Source organism: Archocentrus centrarchus, chromosome 13 (assembly GCF_007364275.1).
Source record: "Archocentrus centrarchus isolate MPI-CPG fArcCen1 chromosome 13, fArcCen1, whole genome shotgun sequence".
Lineage (NCBI taxonomy): Eukaryota > Metazoa > Chordata > Actinopteri > Cichliformes > Cichlidae > Archocentrus > Archocentrus centrarchus.
The window spans coordinates 11,398,194-11,409,229 of NC_044358.1; the positions used below are offsets into that span (position 1 = coordinate 11,398,194).

Genomic DNA, 11,036 nt, shown 5'->3' on the forward strand with positions numbered 1-11,036 from the left:
TCCGAGCGCTCCGCGCCAGGGGGTCCCGCTCAGTCGAGCGCTCCGCGCCAGAGGGTCCCGCTCAGTCCGAGCCGATGGGGGTCTCCGCTCAGTCCGAGCGCTCCGCGCCAGAGGTCCCGCTCAGTCCGAGCCGATGGGGGTCTCCGCTCAGTCCGAGCGCTCCGCGCCAGAGGGTCCCGCTCAGTCCGAGCCGATGGGGGTCTCCGCTCAGTCCGAGCGCTCCGCGCCAGAGGGTCCCGCTCAGTCCGAGCGCTCCGCGCACGAGGGTCCCGCTCAGTCCGAGCCGATGGGGGTCTCCGCTCAGTCCGAGCGCTCCGAGCCAGGGGGTCCCGCTCAGTCCGAGCCGGTGGGGGTCTCTGCTCAGTCCGAGCGCTCCACGTCACCCGAGGGTTCCCCACCAGAGCCCGGGTCGCCCTTCTCCGCCGCCGCATGCCCCGCGGTCGGCCTCCAGTGTCTGCTCCCCGTCACCGCCGCCGCATGCCCCGCGGTCGGCCTCCAGTGACCCCTCCTCGTCGCCGCCGCCGCTGGGAGGCGCGGTCGGCCTCCAGTGACCCCTCCTCGTCGCCGCCGCCGCTGGGAGCGCGGTCGGCCTCCAGTGACTCCTCCTCGTCGTCGCCGCCGCCGCTGGGAGCGCGGTCGGCCTCCAGTGACTCCTCCTCGTCGTCGCCGCCGCCGCTGGGAGCGCGGTCGGCCTCCAGTGACTCCTCCTCGTCGTCGCCGCCGCCGCTGGGAGCGCGGTCGGCCTCCAGTGACTCCTCCTCGTCGTCGCCGCCGCCGCTGGGAGCGCGGTCGGCCTCCAGTGACTCCTCCTCGTCGTCGCCGCCGCCGCCGCTGGGAGCGCGGTCGGCCTCCCTCGTTGGGACTTTGCTTTGTGGCCCCTTGGCCTCTGCGGCCTCCTGAACTGTGTGTTTTTGTTTTGGATTTCCCACTGACTCCCCTGAACTGTGGACTGTTTTTTCCCCTGCTGGTTTTTGTTTTGTCATAGCTCCTGGACTGTTCCTTGTTTCGACCCCCTATTTTGGACATTGGAGCTCTCCGGCCTTGTGCCGTCGCTTTTTGTTTTCATCCGGTTGTTTTTTGTTTTCTCATCCCTATGTTTTGCTCTGGTTTTTGGACTGTTATTCAGCTTGTGCCATTGCTTTTCTTTGTTCTGTTCCTTTTGCTTATTGTTTTTTGCCCTTGTGCTCTTCCTTGCTCCAGTGCTTCCTTGTGTTTTTGGGTTTGTTCCTGACTTTGTTTGCTCCCTGGCTGTTTTTGTTTCGGGCCCTCCTTCCTGGTCCCCCGCCTCCCGCCCTTGTTTGGTTTTGTTTCTGGTTTTGGCCGTCGGGAGCCGGCCTTTGAGGGGGGGGTACTGTCATGTCCTGGGCCGTTGGCCCAGCGTTTTGTGTTAATAGTTTATTTCCTGAGTTTGTCCTCCCTGTATGTTTGTCATGTTCCCAGTGTTGTGACTTGTCTGCGTGTTCCTTGGTTTATCACTTCCTGTTTTATTTTGCCAATGTGATTTCCTTGTGCTTTGTGTTTAGCTTTGCTTCCCCTGTGTAATTAGTTTCATTTGCCTCACCTGTTGTTCCCTGCTGTTTCCTCTTGCCCTGATTACCCATTGTGTATTTAAGCCCTCAGTTTTCATTTGTTCTCTGTCGCGTCGTTGACGTTGTGTGTCCGTGTGTTCCTGTGTTCCTGTGTTCCCGTGTTCCCTGCGCCTGCCCTTCGTCTCCCTGTGCCTCCCTTCCAAGGTTTTTGTATTTTGTGTTTCCCCGTTGTAATAATCCCCTTTTTAGTTATGTTTGCTTCTGGAGTCCTTCATGTGAGTCCTTCCTCGTCCGTTTCCTCCCCGGCCCATGACAAAAACTCATTGGACAGCTCTTCAGAGAGCGACTGGATGATAACCCACAGCAACCATCGAAAGCAACCCAAGAGTTTCTCAAGACAAGGAAACGGGATATTCTTTGATGATCAAGTGAGACAGCTGATCTCAACAAAACAGAACGTGCTTTTCTTTCATTCAATATGAAACTAAATGCAGAGAGACCCACAAACAATCAGCAGCTAAAGGTGGCTGCAGTAAAATGCCTCATTGTCCAAGAGTTCCAGACTTCAGGCAGCCACTGAGTGCAAAGGATTTTTATCTAAGTATTAAAAACAATCATTATATTTAAAATTAAGTTGGTTTGTCCAATTACTTTTGAGCCTGTCAAATTGGGGGATCATGTATAAAATGTCAGTAATTCCTAAATAGAAACCTTTGGCAAAAGTCCTTTGAAGTAAAGCTGAAAGTATGCACTTCAGTTACATCTACAGAGGCAAAATGACAAAAACCGTGTAGTCGTACAAGTACTTATGGACACACAAATACCCACTGAAGAGCAGAGAAGACAACAGTAACTGTGGTGGTTAACCCCGCTGACACACATATTAGCACAGCTCTGCCTGGCTATGGCAATTAATATGTAGATACATATGTACATACATACAGACATGCATGGTCATGTTTTCAATTATGTTCCTAGAGTTTTACCCTGGTGTTAACCTGTCATCAGCTTAAGCTGTGGGAATTTGCTGTTTTTCTTCATGAGGAAGACGAGCCCCCATAAAGTAACCACACTGAGGCCCCCACAGGAGCAGAAATATCCGCCCACACGCAGGAGCCCACATAATGTTGCACCCAACAGGTTTTAGCTTATGTAACGTTATTGGCAGGCTCGTGCTTGCTCTGTCTCTCTCACTGCATCCTGATGAAACACATCGAGTCGGGGAAATAATCACTAAGTTTGCTCACTTACAAAGAAATGAGCAGTCACTGTAAATAAGATTTTTCTAATTGCCACAGTGACAAAACCATTTTACGTTATCACTGACTTAAAATACGATTGACTATTAATTGATGGTCGTGTCTTCCTGTATTTGCAATGTTTTATGACTCTAAGGCTAAGTTTAACTAACAAGTTAATTATTGCCTTTTTTTAATTACTCCAGGTTACTCCCCATGGAGGTCAGCAGTCAACTTTAGATGAACTAATCCTGAAAATACACAGTTTTAATCCTCTGCACTGTCCAACATTCAAACCCACTTTTTTATTATTTCAGGAGAGAATCTGTGCAGTTAAGCCAACATAAACATGTTGGTTATGAAAACAAACACAGGCACACAAAACTCAGGAATAATTTTGTCAGCTCTTTTGACACACTTCCAATTATTTTAGTTTTATGATACCTATCGACCATGCTATACCATGCTATAATGATTATAATGAAGGATTAATAAATATTTGGAGTGACATGCCATGATAAACAAAGAAACTAGAAACATACCTCAGGTCTGGAAAACTCACGTCTCTCCGAGAACAAAGGGACAAACATTAGAGTCTAAATCTGTGACTGGAACGGTTTCCTGAGCAGCAACCACACTGTGCCATGGTTTGTACGGATGGAGCGCGCATACACGACCACCCCACCTCTCTCTGAGTGTGAGTCTCTGTTCACCACCGCAGGGCTTACTATTAGAAACAGGCATAGTAAAATGTTAATTAAAAAAAAAAAAATTATTGGTTATGTTTGAAATTTGATCTGAAAATCAGCAATATTATTATGATTTTCATAACAGAGTTAATTTTTCACTGGCGCAAAATTTTTAAAAAGGCAGTTTTTATTCTGAGTTAATCTACATGAAAAGCTCACAATTCCTTGATTCTGCTGTCATTTAGTTTTTGTTATTTTCAAGTAAATATCATTTTTGTACTCAAACGATGGTGGTGAAACCAACCTGGGTGGTTTATTCTATAAATTGTTGAAATAAACCCGCAACTTCTGCCAACACATCTTTTAGCAACACATTCAAACCTCAAAGATTAAAAAGCTTCAGAGTGTAACATACCTGTGCAACAAGTCCAGTCACTGCTAAATATTCCGCAGTCAGCTGTTAGTGGGATTATAACAAAGTGGAAGCGATTGGGAACGACAGCATAAAATCACAGAGTGGGGTCAGAGGATGCTGAGGGTCATAGTGCACAGAGGTCACCAACTTTCTGCAGAGTCAATCACTACAGACCTCCAACCTTCATGTGACCTTCAGATCAGCTCAAGAACAGTGAGAGCTTCATGGATGGGTTTCCATGGCAGCTGCATCCAAGCCTTCCATCACCAAGCTCAATGCAGAGCGTTGATGCAGTGGTGTAAAGCACGCCGCCACTGGACTCTAGAGCAGTGGAGACGTGTTCTCTGGAGGGATGAATCACACTTCTCCATCTGCCAATCCGATGGAGGAGTCTGGGTTTGGTGGTTGCCAGGGGAACGGTACCTGTCTGACTGCATTATGTAAAGTTTGGTGGAGGGGGGGGTTATGGTGTGGGGGTGTTTTTCAGGAGTTGGGCTCGGCCACTTAGTTCCAGTCAAAGGAACTCTTAATGCTTCAGCAGACCAAGACATTTGGGACAGTTTGATGCTCCAACTCTGTGGGAACAGTTTGGGGATGGCCCCTTCCTGTTCCAACATGACTGCACACCAGAGCACAAAGCAGCTCCATAAAGACATGGATGAGCCAGTTTGGTGTGAAGAACTTGACTGGCCTGCACAGAGTCCTGACCTCAGCCTGATAGAACACCTTTGGGATGGATTAGAGCAGAGACTGTGAGCCAGGCCTTCTCTCCAACATCAGTGTCTGACCTCACAGATGTGCTTCTGGAAGAATGGTCAGAAATTCCCATAAACACTCCTAAACCTGTGGAAAGACTTCCCAGAAGAGCTGAAGTTGTTACAGCTGCAGAGGGTGGGCCCACATTAATCATGTTTTTCTGAGCACTTGTTGCTCTTACTAAGAGACTCTGAATGATGAGTGTGTACTGACATAGTAGAAAAGGAATGGGCTTACTGTGATTATTTTGGGGGGCTTATAATTCTGGCATTTTTAAATAGATTATACAAAATGTTTTAAAAGATTTGCCAGCGGTCTATAAGTGTTCCATATCTTTACATGAAATTATAAGAACGGTGCATCTAACTTTATTCATTAATGTGCTCGCCCTCTTTGGCTGACTTTGTTATACAGTTGTTGCACAGAACAACACAATATAGAAGTGTATCAACGTGTACCTTACAAAAACAAAAAAACATTTAGGTCATCTTTCCCTTGAATAAAGAAAACTCTTCATACAAAGTCTAATTTTAACCACCAGATGGCAGCACAGTCTTTTTTTCTCTAAGTGTTTGAGGTCAGTGAATGTGACAGATTTATTTTACTGTAATTTTACAGAGAAGAAGAAGACATTTGACAGCAGTACAAATACCCATAGTATTATTCTTTTCCTAAAGTGAACCAAAATGACACAATCATGACAATATTTTTTAAATTTTATATTGTTTATACCACATTTTTTGATGTTACAGGTGCTACAAATTTTGTCACATTTGACCTGCATCTGATTTGTGGAGTTTAGATCCACTGGTGTGGGTCAAATCTGAAAAATAATACTTGTAGGGACTCTTGAAACACTACATCCCGTGTATGTGTATTTTTATTTTTATTATTGATTGATTTTTGGTGAGAGGGTTCAAGGGGGATATAGACACTGACCCACATGTTCCCAATTTCCTGCAGACCCAGGCTGCTGCTGAAGGATGGGGGAATCTCAAATCAGTAAAACAGCATAAAGAGCCTTTCACATACAACGCTACTACAGCCAACCCATCATCTCTTTTAGCCTGTGCCACGCACAGACAGTTTTTCCTTCAGCAAAGTGCAGCGCAGAACAAGCGCAGTCCAGGAAACACTCGTGTGTCACAGCCGTGGTGCGCCATGAAACACATTTGCACAACCAATAGAAGCAAAGAATGACAAGGAGTGTGCACACAAAAATGTAGTACTGTTTAATTTAATAAATATTAACATTTAATATTACAGGCAAAATCAGATGCATGTTTCATTGAACAGTTCTCTTTCTTCCATGAGCTCTTTGTCTAAACACAATTACACCTTGATGGAGTGAGCCAGTTCAGGATTCAGTAATGTCTCGTTCTTTGTTTTTTGTAAATGGTCGTATTTCGTCTCGCGTGGCGGGCAGGAGAAACAGAGCAGTCCACCACCCAGAATCAGGAGTGCAGCCGCTGCCCAGCCAATATACAGTGCAGCCCCCAGCTCACTCCACTTAATATAATAAAGAAATAGATCGTACAAATCCCTATTTGTGGTGTAAGCAGACCAGGAGACAGGAATGAGCTCCATGACACCAGATACAATGAAGAGGACTCCAGAGACAATCATCACTTTGGCCTTGGCTGACTCATTCTCAGTGCAGCTGGTGCACTTGGCCCCCACAATGGCAATGAGCACAGCCAGGAGTGCTAACAGGATGGAGATGAGGGTGAGGGCTCGGGCAGCTTGGAGATCTTGGGAGAGGGCGAGCATGGAGTCATAGACCTTACACTGCATCTGTCCCGTGCTCTGGACCACACAAGACATCCACAGGCCCTCCCAGATGATCTGACCTGCCACAATGCCGTCCCTGAAGGCTATCACCCTCCACATGGGGAAGGAACAAGCCACAATTGCCATAATCCATCCCAAAATGCACAGGGAAATACCAATCAACTTCATCCTTAGAGACATGCTGAGTACTTTTCCTTCTCCTGCTGAATGTAGGTCACACCTGAGATAAGATCCCAGAAAAAAGGTCCCAGAAAAAAACAAGGAGAAGAGACTCACTTACAGGTACAGTTCATTTCAGGCCTCCTATCTGTGTGTAATGATCTTTCACCTCGACTTCACTAGTGCCCTTTTTATGAGGCTGTAGGGGAGGAGTCCTTGATGAAGCTGACATCACCAAAAGGGGAGGAATTACCTGGACATTCAAGTCTTTCTACTTTCAGCTTGCATGGCAAGCTTCACAATGGGTCTGGTGGTTTAAATTTAATATGCAAATGTTTGGCAAGAAAAAGATTATTGTTTTTGTCAAACAAACTTTAATTAAAATGTTACCTTTTCAGAACAAGTGCATTAAATATCCAAAGTTTATCATAAGTTTTTATGTTATGAAATCAGTGAAAACTGCTGTTTCAGTTTCAAGCTGCCTATAAAGCTTATAAACCTTTAGGGAGGACGTTTTGACTGTTGGGTTTTCATTGTAATTACTGTAGGGTCTTTATAATATAAAATATAATGCAGCTTGAGGCTATGAGGCTTTCACCTGGCAGTACTGTTAACTTTAATGGTTCTGAATGACTGTCTGTCTATAGCATGTCCTTTAGTTTCTTTTGGTCCAGGACTGTCTCCCTAGGAATGCCCCATCACCCAACACTCTGTTACCCAAGCCTACAACGCCCCACCACTTTCACCATCCAACCGAAAGTGAATACAATGAGGCCACTGTTTGCAGTGGGAGTTCAGATAGTTGACTTTACGGAAGCTGGCAAGGCAGGGTTTTTGTTGTCACAGAGCCAACAGATACTGTATGTGGGAGACAGGCAGGTGAACACGGGCTGCGACACACTAATGGCTGGGTGTGCAGGATGCATGAAATCGCTCGTCTTTGCACCCCTTCAATATGAAGCTTGAACATTTTGCATGATACCAAATAACTCGCTCTCAAATAGAGAAAGGGAAGAAGAAGCTGCTTTCAGCTGCTCCCTTACTCACGAGGAGTCACCACAGCAGGTACCGCAGCTCCACATGTTTGATTAGGCAGATCTTTGTTTTACACTCGATGTCCTTCCGGACACAACCCCAATTATTTATTTTCATTTATATTTTGTTGCTAATTCACACTTTTTGAATGTGTGACTTTTTGTTGTCTTTTATACATTTTAATGAAATATTTCCAATCACAGAAAACAGCCATAATCACACTCTGATTATTTTAGCATTAAATAAAAAGATTTTTTGGATCATTTTATGGATTGATAAATAGATTATCTTTAGTATTATCAATTAGACAGTCATCATCAACAGTCAAATCACATAGAAAAGACGACACCTCATTCTAATCAAAATATCTTTAATCAATACACTAAAGATTAAAGAGATACAAATGAACATATTCTCTAAATTTGGATCACAAAGTATATATTTTTTTAAATTAAGGAGGGAATATATATATATATATATACATATATATATATATATATGTATATATATACACACATATATAGGTGTGAGCCTCAGTGCTTCCAACAGTGAAATATTTGCACTCAAATGTGTTGCTGTTGAAAAAAAGACCAGCAGATAGATGAAAGTAATGACAGTAGTAAATATTAATGGCCTTTATCCAGGGACTATGAAACCTCTGTAATTGTTTTTAGACTGTGAGCTGAAAATCCACCTGTTAGTTGTAAAACAGAGAGGGGATCTTTATAATGAGCTTTTCCAGTTACACACTATGTCCATGGCGCAGTGGTTAGCGCTGTTGCCTCACAGATAGAATACCATCTGGAAGGCCTGGGTTCGATTCCACCTTGGCCCAGGCCTCTCCCTCTCTCTGTGTGGAGTTTGCATGTTCTCCCCGTGCTTGCGTGGGTTTCCTCCGGGTACTCCGGTTTCCTCCCACATTCCAAAGACATGCACTTACTGGGGTTAGGTTGATTGGCTATTCTAAATTGCCCATAGGTGTGAATGTGAGTGTGAAAGGTTGTTCGTCTCTCTGTGTTGGCCCTGTGACAGGCTGGCGACCTGTTCAGGGTGTACCCTGCCTCTCGCCCTATGACAGCTGGGATAGGCTCCAGCCCCCCCGCGACCCTGACCAGGATAAGCGGAAGCGAATGGATGGATGGACACTATGTCCAATCTTTCTTAGCCAAGCTGTGGTTAAAGCATTTTCCTGCCTTAGGTGAAACAGGGTTTTTTTTGCTGTTTTAGGAGCATTTTTGATTTGTTAGGTGTGAGCAGCTGTTCAAAGTTTCCAGCATATCATTTCTTTGCATGCATCTGAGGCTGTTTATAGACCCATTTACTGTATTGTAAACAGTGATGATGTCATGTCCTGGGCCGTTTGCCCAGCGTTTTGTGTTTAGTTTCATATTTCCCGAGTTTGTCTCCCAGTATGTTTTGATTCTTGTTCCCTTTGTCCCTGTCTTCCCCTGTATCTAAGGTCTGCATCTCTGTCCTGAGTCTGTGTGCCAGTTCCCCATGTTGAGTCAGCATGTACCTTGCTTTGTCACTTCCTGTTTTATTTTGACAGTCTGGTTTTCCCTGTGCTTTGTGTTTAGTTTTGCTTCCCCTGTGTTGTTAGTTTCATTTGCCTCACCTGCTGTTCCCTGCTGTTTCCTCTTACCCTGATTATCCATTGTGTATTTAAGCCCTCAGTTTCCATGTGTTCTTTGTCGCGTCGTTGATGTTTTGTGCCCGAGTGTTCCTGTGCTCACTGTGTCTCCCCCTCGTCTGCCCTCGTCTGCCCTCCAAGGTTTTTGTATTCGTTTTTCCCCCTACCTAAATAAACACCGTTTAAGTTATGCTGTTCTCTGGAGTCTTGCGTTTTGGTCCTTCCTCACCCGTTTCCTCCCCGGTCATGACAGAATGCCGCAACCCAACTATGGACCCCACGGACATATGGACCCTCCCCGAGCAAACTGAGAAAATCCTGCAGCACAAGGATTTTTCTATGAAAATCATTCATGCCGCTGACGACCACCACCGAAATATGCAGCTGGCTTTCTGCTGTGGACTTGTTCCTTCCTCCACTTGGCTCCTCACCCATCCTGACACTGCCTCACTTGCTCATTCCATAATCATGCTCCGGAAAAATTTACAAGCTGAACTGTATAATATTGGTCGCCCTGTCCAGGGCAAGGACTCAACCTTTTCCCTCCAAGCCATCGCTAATTCACCTCTCCTGCAGCCAGTCATCTCTCCTCCGTCGTCTCCTCCGCTCCGCTGCAGCTCAGCACCACAGGCGCTGCCTCGCTCTCCGGATCCGCCGTCATCCCTTCAACTCACCTCTCCCACCTCGTCCTCGTCATTGTCACCGTTTCACGCACAGCCCGCCGCCTCCCCGGACCTCTCTTGGCTGCCAGATGATGTGGAGATCATTGATTCACCTCTGCTGGTGGACATCCTGGATGCAGAGAATCGTGCTTCCCACTCCAACAGAACGCGAAGGAAGCAGCGCACCTGGCATCGTCACACTCCTCCCCAGTCACTCTCGCCTCCGTCAGCCGTAGTGCCAGCTCATTCTCCATCTCCCCAGGCAGCTGTTCCACCAGCCTCTGTGAAGCTCCCTGCGCCCGTTCCTGTTCCGTGGGTGGGGGCAGCCATGGACGGGCTGACCTCTGCACCCGTTCCTGTTTCGCGGGTGGGGGGCAGCGAAGCCCACGCCGTCGCATCAGTCGTCAGCGTCACCTGCAGCGCTTCCTCAGCAGTCAGCGGTAGACCCAGCCTCCGCTCAGTCTCAGTCAGCCTCTGTAGCTCTCCTGGGCTCAGCTTCCCCAGTGCCAGCTCTCCCCGCTTCAGCTCCCTCAGCCTTAGCTCTCCCTCGGTCCACGCGCTCAGTCTCCACGCGCTCAGTCTCCACGCAGCCAGATCGCCCTAGCTCTCGGTCAGTCTCCACGCAGCCAGATCGCCCTAGCTCTCGGTCAGTCTCCACGCAGCCAGATCGCCCTAGCTCTCGGTCAGTCTCCACGCAGCCAGATCGCCCTAGCTCTCGGTCAGTCTCCACGCAGCCAGATCGCCCTAGCTCTCCGTCAGCTCCAGGTCCAGTTATCTCCCGGCCTGCTTCCATGCAGCCTTCATCTGACACATCCAAACTGTCCCCTGAGCAGCCCCTGCTGCCCAGGATGACGGCCACTCAGCCTGCACCACGGCCCGCTACAGCATCTTGGCCTTCAGCCGGGCCTCTGCCCGCACTCCTTCAGTCCTCACCTCCATCTTCAGACTCTACTGGTCAACCTGCAGAGCCGCCCAAGTCGTCTGAGGAGATGGCTGCGTGCTCTACACAGCAGTCAGGGGATCCTGGACCTCAGTCCGAGCCGTTGGGGGTCTCCGCTCAGTCCGAGCCGCCAGGGGGTCCTGCTCTGTCCGAGCCGCCCGAGTCTTCCATGTGTTCCGCTCAGTCCGAGCC

General features: G+C 47.5%; 1 protein-coding gene across 1 annotated transcript; it reads right to left on the reverse strand.

Moving 5' to 3' along the window:
- Positions 1-827: 827 nt before the first annotated feature.
- Positions 828-6,598, reverse strand: LOC115790104 (claudin-3-like; the record flags this gene model as incomplete). The annotated part of the gene is made up of 2 exons (XM_030743772.1): positions 6,034-6,598; positions 828-841 (listed from the first exon to the last, which is right to left on the reverse strand). Coding segments are annotated over exons 1-2 (579 nt in total), but the record flags the coding sequence as incomplete, so codon positions are not given.
- Between the last annotated feature and the right edge of the window lie 4,438 nt (positions 6,599-11,036).